The sequence below is a fragment of the Salvelinus namaycush genome, chromosome 14 (assembly GCF_016432855.1).
Source record: "Salvelinus namaycush isolate Seneca chromosome 14, SaNama_1.0, whole genome shotgun sequence".
In the NCBI taxonomy this organism is placed as follows: domain Eukaryota; kingdom Metazoa; phylum Chordata; class Actinopteri; order Salmoniformes; family Salmonidae; genus Salvelinus; species Salvelinus namaycush.
Window position 1 is genome coordinate 1,502,118 of NC_052320.1, and position 19,674 is coordinate 1,521,791.

General features: G+C 43.0%; 1 protein-coding gene across 1 annotated transcript; it reads left to right on the top strand.

Annotated features, from left to right (window-relative positions):
* Positions 1 to 7,524: 7,524 nt before the first annotated feature.
* LOC120059029 (synaptophysin-like protein 2) lies at positions 7,525 to 18,810 on the top strand. Its single transcript, XM_039007793.1, has 6 exons — positions 7,525 to 7,737; positions 7,925 to 8,002; positions 12,542 to 12,663; positions 13,025 to 13,226; positions 14,417 to 14,608; positions 17,285 to 18,810. Exons 1-6 carry the CDS (start codon positions 7,720 to 7,722, stop codon positions 17,417 to 17,419), a joined length of 747 nt encoding a protein of 248 aa, XP_038863721.1. The 5' UTR covers positions 7,525 to 7,719; the 3' UTR covers positions 17,420 to 18,810.
* The last annotated feature ends 864 nt before the right edge of the window (positions 18,811 to 19,674 follow it).

The window sequence follows — 19,674 nt, forward strand, 5'->3', positions numbered from 1 at the left end:
GTATATGATGGCATAGCCAGCCTAGTATGTCAGGCTCTTTAGATATCAGGTGTAGTTTATATGATGGCATAGCCAGCCTAGTTGTGTCAGGCTCTTTAGATATCAGGTGTAGTTTATGTAATGGCATAGCCAGCCTAGCTGTGTCAGGCTCTTTAGATATCAGGTGTAGTTTATATGATGGCATAGCCAGCCTAGCTGTGTCAGGCTCTTTAGATATCAGGTGTAGTTTATGTGATGGCATAGCCAGCCTAGCTGTGTCAGGCTCTTTAGATATCAGGTGTAGTTTATATGATGGCATAGCTAGCCTAGTATGTCAGACTCTTTAGATATTTAAAAAGGATGGTTAAGAAAAAGCCAATTAAAAAGGATGGTTAAGAAAAAGCCAATTAAAAGGGATGGTTAAGAAAAAGCCAATTAAAAGGGATGGTTAAGAAAAAGCCAATTAAAAAGGATGGTTAAGAAAAATTGTGAAGGTCGTGTTAATATCTTTGCCTTTGATGTTTCCAAACCGAACCAAGTGAAAGTAGTCAGAATCCAAGGCTCTCAACAACAACATAACCAAAAGTCTCGTGTCATATCCCCTTCTCAAACGCTTCAATGGTTCGTCATTTTTAAACAACAAACACAGGCGTGGCACGTGCCTTCCACAGATCAAAAGAGCGTAGAGCCCATGGCATGATGAGTGACAGGCTGAGAGAGGATGAACATTTGGACAAAGCCAGAGATTATCAGATATACTCAGCTTGAATAAACCCTCAGTAAACAGCAAACAGGCCTGCTCTGTCGGTCTGTCTGTCTGTCTGTCTAGCCAATAGCCTGTCCTGTCGGTCTGTCTGTCTGTCTGGCCACTCGCCTGCCCTGTCGGTCTGTCTGTCTGTCTGTCTGTCTGTCTGTCTGTCTGTCTGTCTGTCTGTCTGTCTGTCTGTCTGTCTGTCTGTCTGTCTGGTCACTCGCCTGTCCTGTCGGTCTGTCTGGCCACTCGCCTGCCCTGTCGATCTGTCTGTTTGTCTGTCTGGCCACGCGCCTGTCCTGTCGGTCTGTCTGTCTGGCCACTCGCCTGCCCTGTCGGTCTGTCTGTTTGTCTGTCTGGCCACTCGTCTATCCTGTCGGTCTGTCTGGCCACTCGCCTGTCCTGTCGGTCTGTCTGTCTGGCCACTTGCCTGCCCTGTCGGTCTGTCTGTTTGTCTGTCTGGCCACTCGCCTGCCCTGTCTGTCTGTCTGTCTGTCTGTCTGTCTGTCTGTCTGTCTGTCTGTCTGTCTGTCTGTCTGTCTGTCTGTCTGGCTGGCCACTCGCCTGCCCTGTCGGTCTGTCTGTCTGTCTGTCTGTCTGGCCACTCGCCTGCCTTGTCTGTCTGTCTGTCTGTCTGTCTGTCTGTCTGTCTGTCTGTCTGTCTGTCTGGCCACTCGCCTACCCTGTCGGTCTGTCTGTCTGGCCACTCGCCTGCCCTGCCTTGTCTGTCTGTCTGTCTGTCTGTCTGTCTGTCTGGCCACTCGCCTGCCCTGTCGGTCTGTCTGTCTGGCCACTCGCCTGCCCTGTCGTTCTGTCTGTCTGTCTGTCTGTCTGGCCACTCGCCTGTCCTGTCGGCCTGTCTGTCTATCTGGCCACTCACCTGCCCTGTCGTTCTGTCTGTCTGTCTGGCCACTCGCCTGTCCTGTCGGCCTGTCTGTCTATCTGGCCACTCGCCTGCCCTGTCGGTCTGTCTGTCTGTCTGGCCACTCGCCTGTCTGTTGGGCTGCCCGTCCATACGCCTGTTACTTACATCATTCCATAGGCTAAATTGATAGAGGTGCTGGCAAGGGTGGGTCATTCAGGTCAAAAGTTAAACCTTGCCTCATTGACCCTACAATGTTCTCCTGTTTGTTCCGTAATTTGTTTGCCGTACGCAACCTTAAATTAGATTTAATTCATTTTACGAGATGGAGTGAGTCAGAAACAGATTTGAAATGTGCCATGCGATGGGACACCCCTTGTGCCAGGGTGAACCCATGACTGGACATCATGTGGTGTCGGAGAGAAAGAAAGGACTGAAGTCTCTCGCCAGCCAGCTGGCTTTAAAATTCAGTGACCACCACAACCACGGGACCCTTCACCAACACCTATCCCTCTTCCCAGGCAGCGGAACGTCGAGCCCGATGGAAGACATTCTAGAGTCGTCCGGAGTTTCAGAATGCTGAGTCACACTCCACTCCTGGAATAGTTCCACAACAAGTCGCTGAGAGGACGGGAGGAGGAAAGGAGGAGAGGTACATTCACACTACCAGTGTTGTGTATAGGAGTTGTGCCGCAGAGCATCATGGGAGTTGTGTGTGTTGAGATGAGCGTGTTCATATAAATGGTTGAACTGAATTCCTGTCTCCCGTCTCACCATTATTAATTGTTATAAAGACGTGGTTATGAAACCCACAAGACATAACCAGGGTGATGAAAACTCTAGCCAGCTGATGTTAGAGGACCTGGTGTCCATCCAATCCCCACCCATAGTTTCAGGCAGATTTTACACGTTGGTTTATACTGTTCATTTTGATCCCATGTTTTCACGCCCGCAAACATGTGTACAGTGAAAACATGAACATAACAGTTCCAGAACTCCAAATGGTCAAGATAAACAACATGGGTCAGACAAACCTGTTTGGCTACCTGACAAATTTTCTGACCCGTTCTGTAAACCTGACCCTAACCACAGTCTCTTTTGAGAATTTAGATGACAGTGATGATAACCCTGCAAAAGCCTGTGTGACCTGTTGTCCAAAAACATTGCAATATCCAAACAGTCAGAGTGGATCCACACAATCCCCATCCGTAGATTGAGTGTAATTTCCCACATTGTGTTGGACTCTTGATACCATATCTAAGCCCATGTAACGGATGTGAAATGGCTAGCTAGTTAGCGGTGGTGCGCGCTAATAGCCTTTCAATCGGTGACGTCACTTGCTCTGAGACCTTGAAGTAGTGGTTCCACTTGCTCTGCAAGGGCCGCGGCCTTTGTGGAGCGATGGGTAACGATGCTTCGTGGGTGACTGTTGTTGATGTGTGCAGAGGGTCCCTGGTTCGCGAGGGTTACGGACTAAAGATATACTGTTACACCCACTATTTAACATCTACTGGTGACAATAGTTTCAGAACTAGAGACAGAAGGACAGAAACATGGTAAACAAACAACGTGAGCCAGATTTACTGAAACTGTTGAAGTTGGTGAACCAGAACTTGACCCTAATAAGTCTATTGAAGTAAGATGCCCTGAGAACGGTCAATAATCGTGTCTCCGTGTGACCTACTGTCAAAACATTGGCCACGTGAATCCACGGTGGTGAGTTACCCGGCGTGGTGAGTTACTTCTCTTTCTGAAAAACAACCCCAACCACGCTATAGTGGTTCCCGGCTACATATTCCTCTCTCTCTCTCTCTCTCTCTCCCAGATTCACTATTAACAAAAAAAGCAAAGCAACCGGTCTGGTCGAGGCCATTCCACCGAAGCTCACAGCAGCACAAGCTCACAGCAGCACAATGATCTGCAGAGCAGCATTCCTGTGAGATGGAAATCTGTATCCCAACTGGAGCCCTATTAACTACAAAGTGCACTGCTTTTGGCCAAAGGTGGTGCACTATTTTAGAGAAAAGGGTGCCATTTGGGACGTAACCCAGAACTGTACAATACACAGGCAACTCCTCCCCCACGGCCCCAAAATGGCCGCCCAGTCAACTGTCAAAAGGTGGAGAACAAAGAAACTCTCATTCCTTCTTGGAGATGTGCTCCACGATATGAAGACTGGTGACTGTGCCCTTTCTAACAATAATTCCTGGTCTGGTCACAAGGTGGGCTAGGCTTCTGTGTTCAGGGAGAAACCAGTGAAATTGAGTCATAGATATTAAGAGGAAGGAAGGTTCGTCACTGAAGTTTGTCGACTTGTTCAACAGAGGACATAGTGATCAATATTGTGAACAGCGTTTTATTGTCATGCATCTGTCTTTAATAGGTCACGAGTAAACCGATTAGCCTACCTACTTCATAACTGACTATTTTAACAGGGTCAATAACTGGAAAGAGTATATATGGGACAGAACTGTTAGAGGTTAATTATAACACACTCTCTAATCTTCTGATATGAATGAGATGGGACAATTTCATTAAATACATTTGCCTTGCTGTATGTAGAAATAGCGCCCCCTTGTGATGAAGAGCTGCCTGTGTCCCCTGACATTATTTAGCGGAGTAATACAGCACTCCTATCACCATTGTGATCGGGGGTAATTTAAATTCGGTCATATCAGGCATTTAAATCCCATGCAAAATCCTAAATTCTAGTCAAATTGAATGTGTTTATCTCCTAGATTGGCTGAATTGAAATGATTATTAAGAGTTGAATAGATGCCATGCAGCATAATGTCTGTTCACATCACAGCTGCTCATAACAGTTGCCCCCAGCTGCTCATAGTGGGATGATTGAATAGAACAGCCAAGTGGTCTGAGGCAGTCGGCAAATAACGAGGGGTTTCAAGTGCAACTTTATTAATGGTCGTAAAACATAATACATAATAAAAACATAATACTGTGTTTTATGTGAAAAGTAGGCATTGGCCTGAAGGCAAAAATTGACAATAAAACGTTCACAATATTGATCACTATGTCCTCTGTTGAACAAGTCGACAAACTTTATTAGTGACGGAAACAGCTCAGAGATTTAACGATACACCTATGAAGGTTCTAAGGATGAACTTAAGCCTTAAGATGCTTTTGGGAAACCGGGCCCTGAACAAAAAATTATGTGAGACAAAAATATATATATTTTTTTACATAATTTGAAGCGCAAATGTCATTTTCGAAATATTTTTTCGAAATATTTTTTTGAAATCTTTTTTTCAAATAATCACCATCCAGTGTAAAAAAACATGTAAATTAAAAACATAATACTGTGTTTTAAGTGAAAATTAGTCATTGGCCTGAAGCCAAAAAATAAAAGAAATTCACATGAGCGCTAAAATGCGTACCCATGCTCTACCAAGGTTTTTCAGCACACAGCTTTGACCTACTACAGTAGCTAGGTTGGTCTATTGTACTTCAAACTATGTGTATGCAGGTTGCTACGGATTCAGACTTTCTCAAACAGCCTAATTCATACTCTTCAGAAGAAGAATGGACTTTACAGTATCCTGCTATTAAAATAATGTATATAAAGTACCAGTCAAAAGTTTGGACACACCTACTCATTCAAGGGTTTTTCTTTATTTTGACTATTTTCTACATTGTAGAATAACAGTGAAGACATCACAACTATTAAATAACATACATGGAATGATGTAGTAACCAAAAAAGTGTTAAACAAATCAAAATATATTTTATATTTGAGATTCTTCAAAGTTGCCAACCTTTGCCTTGATGACAGATTTACACACTCTTGGCATTCTCTCAACCAGCTTCATGAGGTAGTCACCCGGAATGCATTTCAATTAACAGGTGTGCCTTGTTAAAAGTTAATTTGTGGAATTTCTTTCCTTCTTAATGCATTTGAGCCAATCAGTTGTGTTGTGACATGGTAGGGATGGTATACAGAAGATAGCCCTATTTGGTGAAAGTCCATATTATGACAAGAACAGCTCAGATAAGCAGAGACACGACACGGCAGAGACACGACAGTCCATCACTACTTTAAGACATGAAGGTCAGTCAATACGTAAAATTTCAAGAACTTTGAAAGTTTCTTCAAGTGCAGTCGCAAAAACCATCAAGCGCTATGATGAAACTAGCTCTCATGAGGACCGCCACAGGAAAGGAAGACCCAGAGTTACCTCTGCTGCAGAGGATAAGGTCATTAGAGTTACCAGAAATTGCAGCTAAAATAAATGCTTCACAGAGTTCAAGTAACATACACATCTCAACATCAACTGGTCAGAGGAGACTGCATGAATCAGGCCATCATGGTCGAATTTCTGCAAAGAAACCACTACTAAAGGACACCAATAAGAAAAAGAGACTTGCTTGGGCCAAGAAACACGAGCAATGGACTTAAGATCGGTGGAAATCTGTCCTTTGGTCTGATGAGTTCAAATTTGAGATTTTTGGTTCCAACCGCCATGTCTTTGTGAGACGCAGAGTAGGTGAACGGATGATCTCTGCATGTGTGGTTCCCACCGTGAAGCATGGAGGAGGAGGTGTGATGGTGTCGGGGTGCTTAGCTGGTGGCATTGTCAGTGATTTATTTAGAATTCAAGGCACACATAACCAGTATGCTACCAAAGCATTCTGCAGCGATACGCCATCCCATCTGGTTTGCGCTTAGTGGGATTATCATTTGTTTTTCAACAGGACAATAACCCAACACACCTCCAGGCTGTGTAAGGGCTATTTGACCAAGAAGGAGAGTGATGCAGTGCTGCATCAGATGACCTGGCCTCCACAGGCTTCTAATAGTAAAGTCTGACCAGCTGGAGAGGAGGGCATTACAGTAGTCTAGCCTAGATGAAACAAATGCATGGGCCAGTTTCTCGGCATCTGGGGCGACAGGTAGCCTAGTGGTTAGAGTATTGGGCCAGTAACCGAAAGGTTGCTAGATAGAATCCCCAAGCTAGATAGAATCCCCAAATCTGTCGTTCTGCCCCTGAACAAGGCAGTATATCCACTGTTTCTAGGCTGTCATTGTAAATGGTCTAGTTAAATAAAATGTTTTTAAAAATCTGGCTGAGAGATGAAGTGTATAATTCTGGAAATGTTCCTGAGATGGAAATATGCTGTTTTGAATGTGCTCTTTATGTGGTTGTCAAAAGTTAGGCCGGGGTCAAAGGTAACACCAAGGTTTTTAACAACCATGTTTGTTGTAATGAGGCAACCATCAAATGTTGAGCGTGAGGTCTGATACGTTGTTAGTAAGTTTCTTGTGGCCAGGTTGCATCATTTCTGTCTTATCAGAATGTAAAAGCAAGAAGTTTGGTTGGCATCCAGTGTTTAACATCTGTGATGCAAGTCACAAGGCGGGCTGACTGTAAAGCATTGTCTGGTTTAAAAGATAAATACAATTGGGTATCATCAGCGTAGCAAACAAAGTGCATGATGTGCATACCAAGGTGTAGCATGTGCAAGGAAAATAAAAGGGGTCCAAGCACAGAACCTTGGGAAACACCACATTTAACCTTGGAAACATTCAGATGAATTGTTGCCCATCTGAACAAATTGATACCGCTCAGAGAGGTATGATTTGAACCAGTTGAGAACCTGTCCTCGTAGATCAACCAAGTCTTCTAGTTTCAATCCATTTGAAACCCATTCTGCTGCTATGCAGGGTGGCTGGTGACACGGTGGCTACTTTGAAGAATGTCAAATATTTGTTTAACACTTTTTTGGTTACTACATGATTCCATATGTGTTACTTCATAGTTTTGATGTCTTCACTGTTATTCTACAATGTAGAAAATAGTACAAATAAAGAAAAACCCTGGAAGGAGTAGGTGTGTCCAAACTTTTGACTGGTACTGTTATATTCCCCATGTACCTTTTGTATGTGTGTGTTCTTGTTAATACAAATGAATACAATTGGGTGAACGTGTCACTTTAAGAACGTCGGTGAACACGTGTGCAGCGCTCTTCACTTGGAGAAAAATAAAGTTTGACATAAGTTTCTGAAATTACCAAGGAAGTCATCCAATTTTTTTCCTCCCCCCTACCAACAATCGTCTAAAGAGAAAGTACTGCAAACTATCCGAGAAAATTGACTTGCGACAGTGGTATAATGGACGGGATATCCCAGGTAAAAACAGCGTCTGAATTTTTTTTTTATGTTTGCTAAATTCCATTTTCTTCTATTGCGCAAAAGGATTGCGTGGTAATCTATTTGTGTGTTTGGTTGCATGCCTATCCTCGAATGACAACTCAACTTTGTCTACTGAGTTAGCTAATAAACTGTTGACCTTTTTTTTTTTGTTGAATATCAAAAGAACATTCAGACTCCAGGATTTACAATGGACTTGGGACCCTTGAAAGAGCCCCTGGCATTTATTAGAGTGCTCGAATGGGTAAGTTTGTTTATCTAGATACTTATTATTATTATGCTATGTAGCTCAAATGTACTCTTAAGGACCTTAACTAGACAATTACTCCTTAAGGACCAATGACGGATAGGCCGTCATTGTAAATAAGAACGTGTTCTTAACTGACTTGCCTAGTTAAATAAAGGTGTGTATCAATTGAACGTTTTAACATTTTTTAAAAATATAATTCCTTGCTGATATGAAAGATAAGGTTATTATGCAACAAAAAAAACGTACCGCAAACAGTGTGTTAATGTTCAGTTTAGTGTCTGGCTCTTAAAACACCCCGTACAGAAGATGCCTTTAGTCCAATGACCCTTATGTGGAATGGAATGGAATAAATCAAGGGCTCACTATCATCTGACATTATAGGGAGAACTTCAATGCCTTGAAATTCATGTTTTTTTGCATAAATATGTAATGCTCGGTCTATGTAGAGGTAGTCTGATTAATCAGACTGTAAAACACAATTAATTGGTATATACAGCGTGAAAATAAGATGGCAAAATTGTGTAAATGCTCTTTACAAGTTAGATGGTTGAATATAGTTACATTTTAAATTACTCTACTGGTTGTCTGTGGCGTTTCGTCCAGATGGCTGAAATTTGAGACAAAATATCCAAAGGAAAGCATTGTTATGTTTACCCAACTTTTTTTTTTTAGAGTGCTGGTATGGAAGTTGGAAATTTCTTTCACCTGGAACATGTTTAAAACCAAGTAAACACCTGCTGACTTCAGTTTGTATCACTACGGTATGGTTAGTATGTGTGCATGTACTTACGTCTAGTGCACATACCTTCAGTCACGAGCAAACGTGTGCACGCGATGCAAGCATACGAACTTAAAATCAGCAGGTATTTACATGGTCAAGGTTAGAGAAATGTTAACTTCAATACCGGCACTCGAAAAAGTTGGGCAAACAATACTTTCCTGTCGATTTTCTGTCTCAAATGAAGTATTAAAATGCACAGATAACCGGTAGAGTAAGTTCAAATGAAATTCAATTCATCATTCTGGCTTGTAAGGAACATTTGCATGACTTTGCAGTCATTTGATTTAGGCTGTATGTATTACAGACAGTGCCTTTTTTTAATAACCGTGTCACCAGCCACCCTGCATAGCAGCAGAATGGGTTTCAAATGGATTGAAACTAGCTGGTGTTGTGATGTACTGCATCACATCACGACCTAGACTAGACTGTAACAACTTGGACGTCCCGACCTAGACTAGACTGTAACAGCTTGGACGTCCCGACCTATACTGTAACAACTTGGAAGTCCCGACCTAGACTGTACTGTAACAACTTGGAAGTCCCGACCTAGACTAGACTGTAACAACTTGGAAGTCCCGACCTAGACTAGACTGTAACAACTTGGACGTCCCGACCTAGACTACACTGTAACAACTTGGAAGTCCCGACCTAGACTAGACTGTAACAACTTGGAAGTCCCGACCTAGACTAGACTGTAACAACTTGGAAGTCCCGACCTAGACTGTAACAACTTGGAAGTCCCGACCTAGACTATACTGTAACAACTTGGACGTCCCGACCTAGACTGTAACAACTTGGACATCCCGACCTAGACTAGACTGTAACAACTTGGACGTCCCGACCTGTACTGTAACAACTTGGAAGTCCCGACCTAGACTGTACTGTAACAACTTGGAAGTCCCGACCTAGACTGTACTGTAACAACTTGGACGTCCAGACCTATACTGTAACAACTTGGAAGTCCCGACCTAGACTAGACTGTAACAACTTGGAAGTCCCGACCTAGACTATGCTGTAACAACTTGGAAGTCCCGACCTAGACTGTACTGTAACAACTTGGAAGTCCCGACCTAGACTGTAACAACTAGGAAGTCCCGACCTAGACTATGCTGTAACAACTTGGAAGTCCCGACCTAGACTGTACTGTAACAACTTGGAAGTCCCGACCTAGACTGTAACAACTTGGAAGTCCCGACCTAGACTGTACTGTAACAACTTGGACGTCCAGACCTATACTGTAACAACTTGGAAGTCCCGACCTAGACTAGACTGTAACAACTTGGAAGTCCCGACCTAGACTATGCTGTAACAACTTGGAAGTCCCGACCTAGACTGTACTGTAACAACTTGGAAGTCCCGACCTAGACTGTACTGTAACAACTTGGACGTCCAGACCTATACTGTAACAACTTGGAAGTCCCGACCTAGACTATACTGTAACAACTTGGACGTCCCGACCTAGACTAGACTGTAACAACTTGGAAGTCCCGACCTAGACTAGACTGTAACAACTTGGAAGTCCCGACCTAGACTAGACTGTAACAACTTGGACGTCCCGACCTAGACTAGACTGTAACAACTTGGACGTCCCGACCTAGACTGTACTGTAACAACTTGGAAGTTCCGACCTAGACTAGACTGTAACAACTTGGAAGTCCCGACCTAGACTACACTGTAACAACTTGGAAGTCCCGACCTAGACTAGACTGTAACAACTTGGAAGTCCCGACCTAGACTAGACTGTAACAACTTGGAAGTCCCGACCTAGACTAGACTGTAACAACTTGGAAGTCCCGACCTAGACTACACTGTAACAACTTGGACGTCCCGACCTAGACTACACTGTAACAACTTGGACGTCCCGACCTAGACTAGACTGTAACAACTTGGAAGTCCCGACCTAGACTATACTGTAACAACTTGGAAGTCCCGACCTAGACTGTACTGTAACAACTTGGAAGTCCCGACCTAGACTGTACTGTAACAACTTGGAAGTCCCGACCTAGACTGTACTGTAACAACTTGGAAGTCCCGACCTAGACTAGACTGTAACAACTTGGAAGTCCCGACCTAGACTAGACTGTAACAACTTGGAAGTCCCGACCTAGACTAGACTGTAACAACTTGGAAGTCCCGACCTAGACTAGACTGTAACAACTTGGAAGTCCCGACCTAGACTACACTGTAACAACTTGGAAGTCCCGACCTAGACTGTACTGTAACAACTTGGAAGTCCCGACCTAGACTGTACTGTAACAACTTGGAAGTCCCGACCTAGACTAGACTGTAACAACTTGGACGTCCAGACCTAGACTACACTGTAACAACTTGGAAGTCCCGACCTAGACTATACTGTAACAACTAGGAAGTCCCAACCTATACTGTAACAACTTGGAAATCCCGACCTGTACTGTAACAACTTGGAAGTCCCGACCTAGACTAGACTGTAACAACTTGGAAGTCCCGACCTAGACTAGACTGTAACAACTAGGAAGTCCCGACCTAGACTAGACTGTAACAACTTGGAAGTCCCGACCTAGACTAGACTGTAACAACTTGGAAGTCCCGACCTAGACTGTAACAACTAGGAAGGCCCGACCTATACTGTAACAACTTGGAAATCCCGACCTGTACTGTAACAACTTGGAAGTCCCGACCTAGACTAGACTGTAACAACTTGGAAGTCCCGACCTAGACTGTAACAACTTGGAAGTCCCGACCTAGACTAGACTGTAACAGCTTGGACGTCCCGACCTGTACTGTAACAACTTGGAAGTCCCGACCTAGACTGTACTGTAACAACTTGGACGTCCAGACCTAGACTACACTGTAACAACTTGGAAGTCCCGACCTAGACTACACTGTAACAACTTGGACGTCCAGACCTAGACTATACTGTAACAACTTGGACGTCCAGACCTAGACTATACTGTAACAACTTGGACGTCCAGACCTAGACTATACTGTAACAACTTGGACGTCCAGACCTAGACTATACTGTAACAACTTGGACGTCCAGACCTAGACTATACTGTAACAACTTGGACGTCCAGACCTAGACTGTACTGTAACAACTTGGAAGTCCCGACCTAGACTATACTGTAACAACTTGGAAGTCCCGACCTAGACTATACTGTAACAACTTGGACGTCCAGACCTAGACTATACTGTAACAACTTGGAAGTCCCGACCTAGACTATACTGTAACAACTTGGAAGTCCCGACCTAGACTGTAACAACTTGGAAGTCCCGACCTAGACTAGACTGTAACAACTTGGAAGTCCCGACCTGTACTGCAACAACTTGGAAGTCCCGACCTGTACTGTAACAACTTGCAAAAAGGCACACACAACCAAGCAAAAAGGCACTAACTGCTCATAGCGTGGAACTGAGGGGGGGGGGGTGGCTTTTCTTTGCCTTGGTTTCACAGTAACTTTATGCAGTTACTGCTAACATGACCCCCATTCTTCTCCAAAACACAATAGAGGCAGGATACTTGTCCACATGATTAAGCATGTATAGAATGTAGCAAAAAAATGACATTAACACATTTTTGACCAAATGAGCAGTTAGTGCCTTTTTTTTTTTTGCTTGTTAGAGCAGCATAGTCACATGTTCTAATCTGCCCTGTTTGGACTGGATGTCATTTCAGAAAGAGGTGTGTTTGTGTGTGTATATATCCAGTTATAAACTGTCAACTGTTTCTTTAATTACATTGTGTCATGTCCTTATTTGGCTTCGTCTGTCTGCAGATCTTCTCCATATTTGCCTTCGCTACGACGTCGGGTTATGCCGGCGCTACGAGCATCAATGTGCAGTGCCAGGGCAGCAGCACCAGCCAAGAAATCACTGCTGTCTTTCACTACCCGTTCAGGTAAGCAGAACAGGAGTGAACGGATGATTCGTATGGGTGTGTGATGTTTCTGTTTTAAAGTGGTTTGTTGTTATTATTTTGGTCTTGTTCAGCGGGGCACACTGAAGCAAAATGTTTTGAAGCAAAACATAAAAATCTATATTTTTACTGGACAAGCTCAGCCGAGTACCTCGCTGTTTTTCCTCCCGATACAAAACATTTCCTAAACGTCTCCCTACTGAACATGACCCTATACTACATGTCTCTACACTCAAAAGATCATGTGTTCTTATTGGACAATTTCTGGTAGTACATCCCTGTTTCACTTTGTTTTCTCCTTACTGAACACCACCCTCTCTTGTACGTATCTCTGTTCTCACAGGCTGATGGTCCATCCATACAGCGTCCCCTCCTGTATGAACGACTCCAGTACTATCCAGCTCTATCTGACCGGCGACTACTCCTCCTCAGCTGAGTTCTACGTCTGTATCGGGGTGTTTGCCTTCCTCTACAGCATCGCCAGCCTGGTGATCTACCTGGGCTACCAGCACGTCTACAGGCAGACCAGCCGTGGCCCCATTGTGGTGAGTTAACTGGGAATTGTTTTGTTCATGCTCTTTGTAGTGTTCAATGGAAGGTGTTGATGTTAGGCGTTGAGCAGAATCCCAGTCTATAGAATGACTTGAAGGCTGTTAGGTTCTAATTCTGAGTTAAAAACTCAACGGACACTATGAAAGCTTAAACCAAGTTTATTCTTCCAAGAGGATCAATACAGCTGCATTAGACAAAGACATTGTTCACACAAGCACTGATATTTAATCCTTTCTCCTATGCTGAGTCTCCTTCTACACATCTGAACAGCCAATGCATCTCTGTTGCTCGACAGAGCCTTAGTGATATCTGTTCTTCCTCACTTCATCTAACCTGACCGCTACCTCAAAAGTGCTCACTCCTCCCCAACTCACGGCTGTCATGGTGATTGGTACCAGACTGTGTCTCTTCTCCTCCCAGAGGATCCCTGATGGCTAACAATAACATATCCTGACATAGTGTAAACATTATACATTACCCTCTCTCCCTCAGTGACATGAATAAGTTTATTTCATATTCTCAGATCCCAACAAGGCTAAAGAGCTTGAGCAGTGGCACGGAATAGCTATCGACACTTGACATCTGCGTGAGATGGGCACTTAACAGTGGTCTGTAAATGAAGAACCAGAACTGGGGGGGGGGATCAGGGGTGTGTTCCTCTGGACTGGGGGAAGGGGGGGGGGGGGGGGTCAGGGGTGTGTTCCTCATGAAGTCGACTCCTCTAGCAATAATGAAGCCGCTAGTCATATTTCAAGAAACTGTCATTGAACATTTTGGTTTCTTGTGGACCAATGGATCTGGGTCAAGTACGTTGTCAGATATTTGATTTAGCACTTGATTTAGTTTCCCCAGTACAATGGAACCAATATATTAGTTCCAAAAGTGCAAAATCAAAGCTGAATCAAGCGAACATCAAATACTTTCAAATCTTTGACGTTGTCTGCTTCACTAATTCAAGTTTCACATAATCAGATGCATAACAATTCAAATCAAACGTTGACTAATTATTTGGATTTGGGGGTGGGATGCAGGAGGAGTAAGCTGTTACCAACAAGTGAGGTTTGTTATATGGGCTGTTTACATACTGTTTGTATGCGTGTTTGTCTGATTTTATGTTCTAACCTTCCTCTTGAACCTGCATTTTATATACTTTTATTTACAATGTCTCCTGTCCTTTCAACAGGACCTGCTGGTGACAGCAGCCTTTACCTTCCTGTGGCTGGTGTCCTCCTCTGCCTGGGGTCAAGGCCTGACTGACGTCAAGTGGGCTACCAGCCCCTCTAACCTGGTAGGCTTAATCTCCACCTGCGAGGACGTCGGCAACAAGTGCACACCAGGAGCAGTGCCTCATATGGGACGACTCAACTCCTCTGTGGTAGGCTATTACCTGTAGTGTTATTAATGGTGGCTACTTACAGCGCCTTCCTGAATTATTGACACCCTAGATGAACAAAAGTCTGTGGGGGGGGGGGGGGGGGGGGGGAAGTATTTGTTGATCAGCTTGATCTTACACTCAAAATATCATATGAATCTAACATTTTAATTGAGTTAAAATTCTTCAAACATGTTCTGTCATCAACAAATAATTATTTTATTTAAAATAAATGGATGTCACAATTATTGGCACCCCTGAATTTAGTACTTTGTGCACCCTCCCTTTGACAATATCGCTGTGTCGCTTGATGAGGTGGGAGAACACATCTTCCCTTTGCCATGGTAACGGCTGAGTCGTCTCCTAGAATTGTTTGAGGTGGGAGAACACATCTTCCCTTTGCCATGGTAACGGCTCTGAGTCGTCTCCTAGAATTGTTTGAGGTGGGAGAACACATCTTCCCTTTGCCATGGTAACGGCTCTGAGTCGTCTCCTAGAATTGTTTGAGGTGGGAGAACACATAGGAAGAGATTTGAGACCATTCCTCCATACAGAAACTCTCCAGATCCTTCAGTCCTTGGTCCTCGCTTGTGGACTCTCTTCAGCTCACCCCACAGGTTTCCAATGGGGTTTAGGTCAGGGGACTGGGATGGCCTTTGCTTGATTCTATGGTCAGTGAACCATTTTCGTGTGGATTTGGAGGAATGCTTTGGATCGTTGTCCTGCTGGAAGATTTAACAACGACCCAGTTTTAGCCTCCTGGCAGAGGCAGACCGGTTCTGGTCTAAACTCTCCCGGTACTTGACGGAGTCCATAATGCCATGTGTCATACCAAGGTTCCCAGGGTCTTTGGAAGTAAAACTGCCCCACAACATTTTTTTTATTTCAACTTTTTTTAACTAGGCAAGTCAATTAAGAACAAATTCTTATTTACAATAACGGCCTAGGAAAAAGGCCTCGTGCGGGGACTGGGGTTGGGATAAAAAAAAAAAATATATATATATATATCACACACACAGTTGAAGTCGGAAGTTGACATACACCTTAGCCAAATACATTTAAACTCAGTTTTTCACAATTCCTGACATTTAATCCTAGTAAACATTCCCTGTTTTAGGGAATTAAGAATGTGAAATGTCAGAATAATAGTAGAGAGAATTATTTATTTCAGCTTTTATTTATTTTATCACATTCCCAGTGGGCCAGAAGTTTACATACACTCAATTAGTATTTGGTAGCATTGCCTTTAAATTGTTTAACTTGGGTCAAATGTTTTGGGTAGCCTTCCACAAGCTTCCCACAATAAGTTGGGTGAATTTTGGCCCATTCCCCCTGACAGAGTTGGTGTAACTGAGTCAGGTTTGTAGGCCTCCTTGCTAGCACACACTTTCAGTTCTGCCCACAAATTTTCTACGGGATTGAGGTCAGGGCTTTGTGATTGCCACTCTAATTCCTTGACCTTGTCCTTAAGCCATTTTGCTACAACTTTGGAAGTATGCTTGGGGCCATTGTCCATTTGGAAGACCCATTTGCGACCAAGCTTTAACTTCCTGACTGATGTCTTGAGATGTTGCTTCAATATATCTACATAATTTTCCTACCTCATGATGCCATATATTTTGTGAAGTGCACCAGTCCCTCCTGCAGCAAAGCACCCCCACAACATGATACTGCCACCCCCGTGCTTCACTGTTGGGATGGTGTTCTTTAGCTTGCAAGCATCCCCTTTTTTCCTCCAAACAACATAACGATGGTCATTATGGCAAAACAGTTCTAAGTTTGTCTCGTTTTACTGTGGATATAGATACCTTTGTACCCGTTTCCTCCAGCATCTTCACAAGGTCCTTTGATGTTCTGGAATTGATTTGCACTTTTCTCACCGAAGTACATTCATCTCTAGGAGACAGAACGCATCTCCTTCCTGAGCGGTATGACGGCTGCGTGGTCCCATGGTGTTTATACTTGCGTACTATTGTTTGTACAGATGAACGTGGGACCTTCAGGCGTTTAGGAAATTGCTCCCAAGGATGAACCAGACTTGTGGAGGTCTACAATTGTTTTTCTGAGGTCTTGGCTGATTTCTTTAGATTTTCCAATGATGTCAAGCAAAGAGGCACTGAGTTTGAAGGTAGGCCTTGAAATACATCCACAGGTACACCTCCAATTGACTCAAATGATGTCAATTAGCCTATCAGAAGCTTCTAAAGCCATGACATAATTTTCTGGAATTTTCCAAGCTGTTTAAAGGCACAGTCAACTTCTGACCCACTGGAATTGTGATGCAGTGAAATAATCTGTATAAACAATTGTTGGAAAAATTACTTGTGTCATGCAATAACAATTATTTTTGAATAAAATAATTATTTGGTACCCAGGGAGCCAATAATACAGTACACTCCTGAATAATCTGTACATGGGTGGAATCGGGGAAATCACCCTGGGAACTCGACTCAAAAACAAGTTTTGCATGTTAACCTGAGCTTTTGCTTGAGAACCGAGTTCCATTGCGTTTCCCCTCAATTACAGCCCTGGCTGCAGAATTCAATCCATGTATCGTACATATACCCTCAATGACGTGGAGCCATTGCCATTTGAGAAATGTGATTGTTCCTTATTAATAAACATGTTTTTTTTGTCCTGTCTAAAATATATTTTTCTTGTCCACCTCCTTTATGGCAGATCTTTGGATTCCTCAACCTGATATTGTGGGGTGGTAACTGCTGGTTTATCTTTAAGGAGACGCCCTTCCACAAGTCAGCCAACCACCTTGGTGACGCCGAGGAGGGTTTAGGTGTCAGGCCCATTACTTCCTAACTGGGCAGCAAGTTCCCTGCTGTCAACGGCTACGTTCCAGTTTGCATGCAAAGCAGTTGCACTGCAGAAATTAACCAATCTTGGGGGGTGAATACTAACTTTGACTCACATTTGCTCTTAGTCATGCATCGATGCCAATGGTAGACAATCTTGACTTTGTGGAAGTGAAGATTTGCCCCAATGTGATTTCTGACTTGTTAAACACTTGTGTGTGTTTTGAGGTGTGTTTTGAGGTGTGTTTTGAGATTTGGTGTGTGTGCTTTTTGCAGCCGATCTGGAACGGGCCCGAAATTCCCTCCAACCAAGTAGTTCCTACATTATACCGTTTCCAATGCCTTGTTAAGTTGTCATTCGGTGCAAATGCTGCTGAGAAATGTCCTCTAGTAGCTTATTAAGTTGCAAACAGTTTATTTTCATGCATTGACAGCTCCACATTTATTATTAAAAAGTGTTCAAAGCGGTCCATTTTTCAAGTTATCTAAAATAGGTACAAAAGTGAACCCAGCAAATACGGAAGGGGGAACGCCATGAACGCCATAAATTTAGGTCAGAACTAGTTTAGTTTCATGCGGATAACTGTTAAACTAAACAGTATATCCAACGCAATGCAACGATCAAATGCATCTCTCAGTTTATTCAAAGAGTCAAGACGTGTGGATTTCTTTTGTTGATCAAAAACCATTATTTTTATTTTATTTATTTTTTTACACTGTTACTTTGAGATAGTTTAGTGTTTTTGTTGTATAAAATAAACCGTGCTTATATCAATGTTACAACAAGAATAACAAGCTGTTATTCTCTCGCACTGCGTGTTATTTGCCGATTTATAATAAATATTCACTCCGTTTTGAAATGGTTTGACATTTCAAGTGATGCCAAAAGCCAGGGATCATCAACTAATGTTGATTCAGCTGCAGGCCAATTTTATTTTATTTAACTTTTTCTTTGTGGATGGTCGGTGGGGCAAGAGAACATTAATTAAAAATAATTTATAGAATGCAAGAAATCCAAACAGATGTATTTGACTGAAACATAATTACGAACCTTGCTTACATTTGAATACGATCACATATCTCTCTGATGCGTGGGACTACTTTGAAAAGATGTTCAAAATCACTTGTTGCTGTCTTCTGGTGTTTTTTTTTTTTTTAAGAGTCTTTTATGTCCAACAATTTAGAACAATTGCTCAGTAAGCTATGCGGGCCAAATAACATCATTCTGGCCCGCAGGCCACCAGTTGGGGAACCCTGCCATAAAGCAATCCTACAGTACTTATTGTCATTTCTTTTGAAATGTGCCTTTTTTTCCCTGTTGTGCAGCATGGTTTGTCATATTGTTTTGACAATGTTGTAAGAAAATAAAGCCATCAAAACTCCTGTTTTTCACGCCGACCTCACAGTATTGATGACACATCCCTTTGTCACCTACCATTTCAGTTCTTAACATTTCTGTACCATTTCAGTTCTTACCACTTCAGTTATGCAAAAATACTGAAGACTGGTTTAAGTTACTTTTGTGTTTTTAGTGCCTCTTCTACCTCAATGTGATGAGAAGGCAGAACTACTTCTAGCTGTCAATGTGATGAGAAGGCAGAACTACTTCTAGCTGTCAATGTGATGAGAAGGCAGAACTACTTCTAGCTGTCAATGTGATGAGAAGGCAGAACTACTTCTAGCTCAATGTGATGAGAAGGCAGAACTACTTCTAGCTGTCAATGTGATGAGAAGGCAGAACTACTTCTACCTCAATGTGATGAGAAGGCAGAACTACTTCTACCTCAATGTGATGAGAAGGCAGAACTACTTCTAGCTGTCAATGTGATGAGAAGGCAGAACTACTTCTAGCTCAATGTGATGAGAAGGCAGAACTACTTCTAGCTCAATGTGATGAGAAGGCAGAACTACTTCTACCTCAATGTGATGAGAAGGCAGAACTACTTCTACCTCAATGTGATGAGAAGGCAGAACTACTTCTAGCTGTCAATGTGATGAGAAGGCAGAACTACTTCTACCTCAATGTGATGAGAAGGCAGAACTACTTCTAGCTGTCAATGTGATGAGAAGGCAGAACTACTTCTAGCTGTCAATGTGATGAGAAGGCAGAACTACTTCTAGCTGTCAATGTGATGAGAAGGCAGAACTACTTCTACCTCAATGTGATGAGAAGGCAGAACTACTTCTAGCTGTCAATGTGATGAGAAGGCAGAACTACTTCTAGCTGTCAATGTGATGAGAAGGCAGAACTACTTCTAGCTC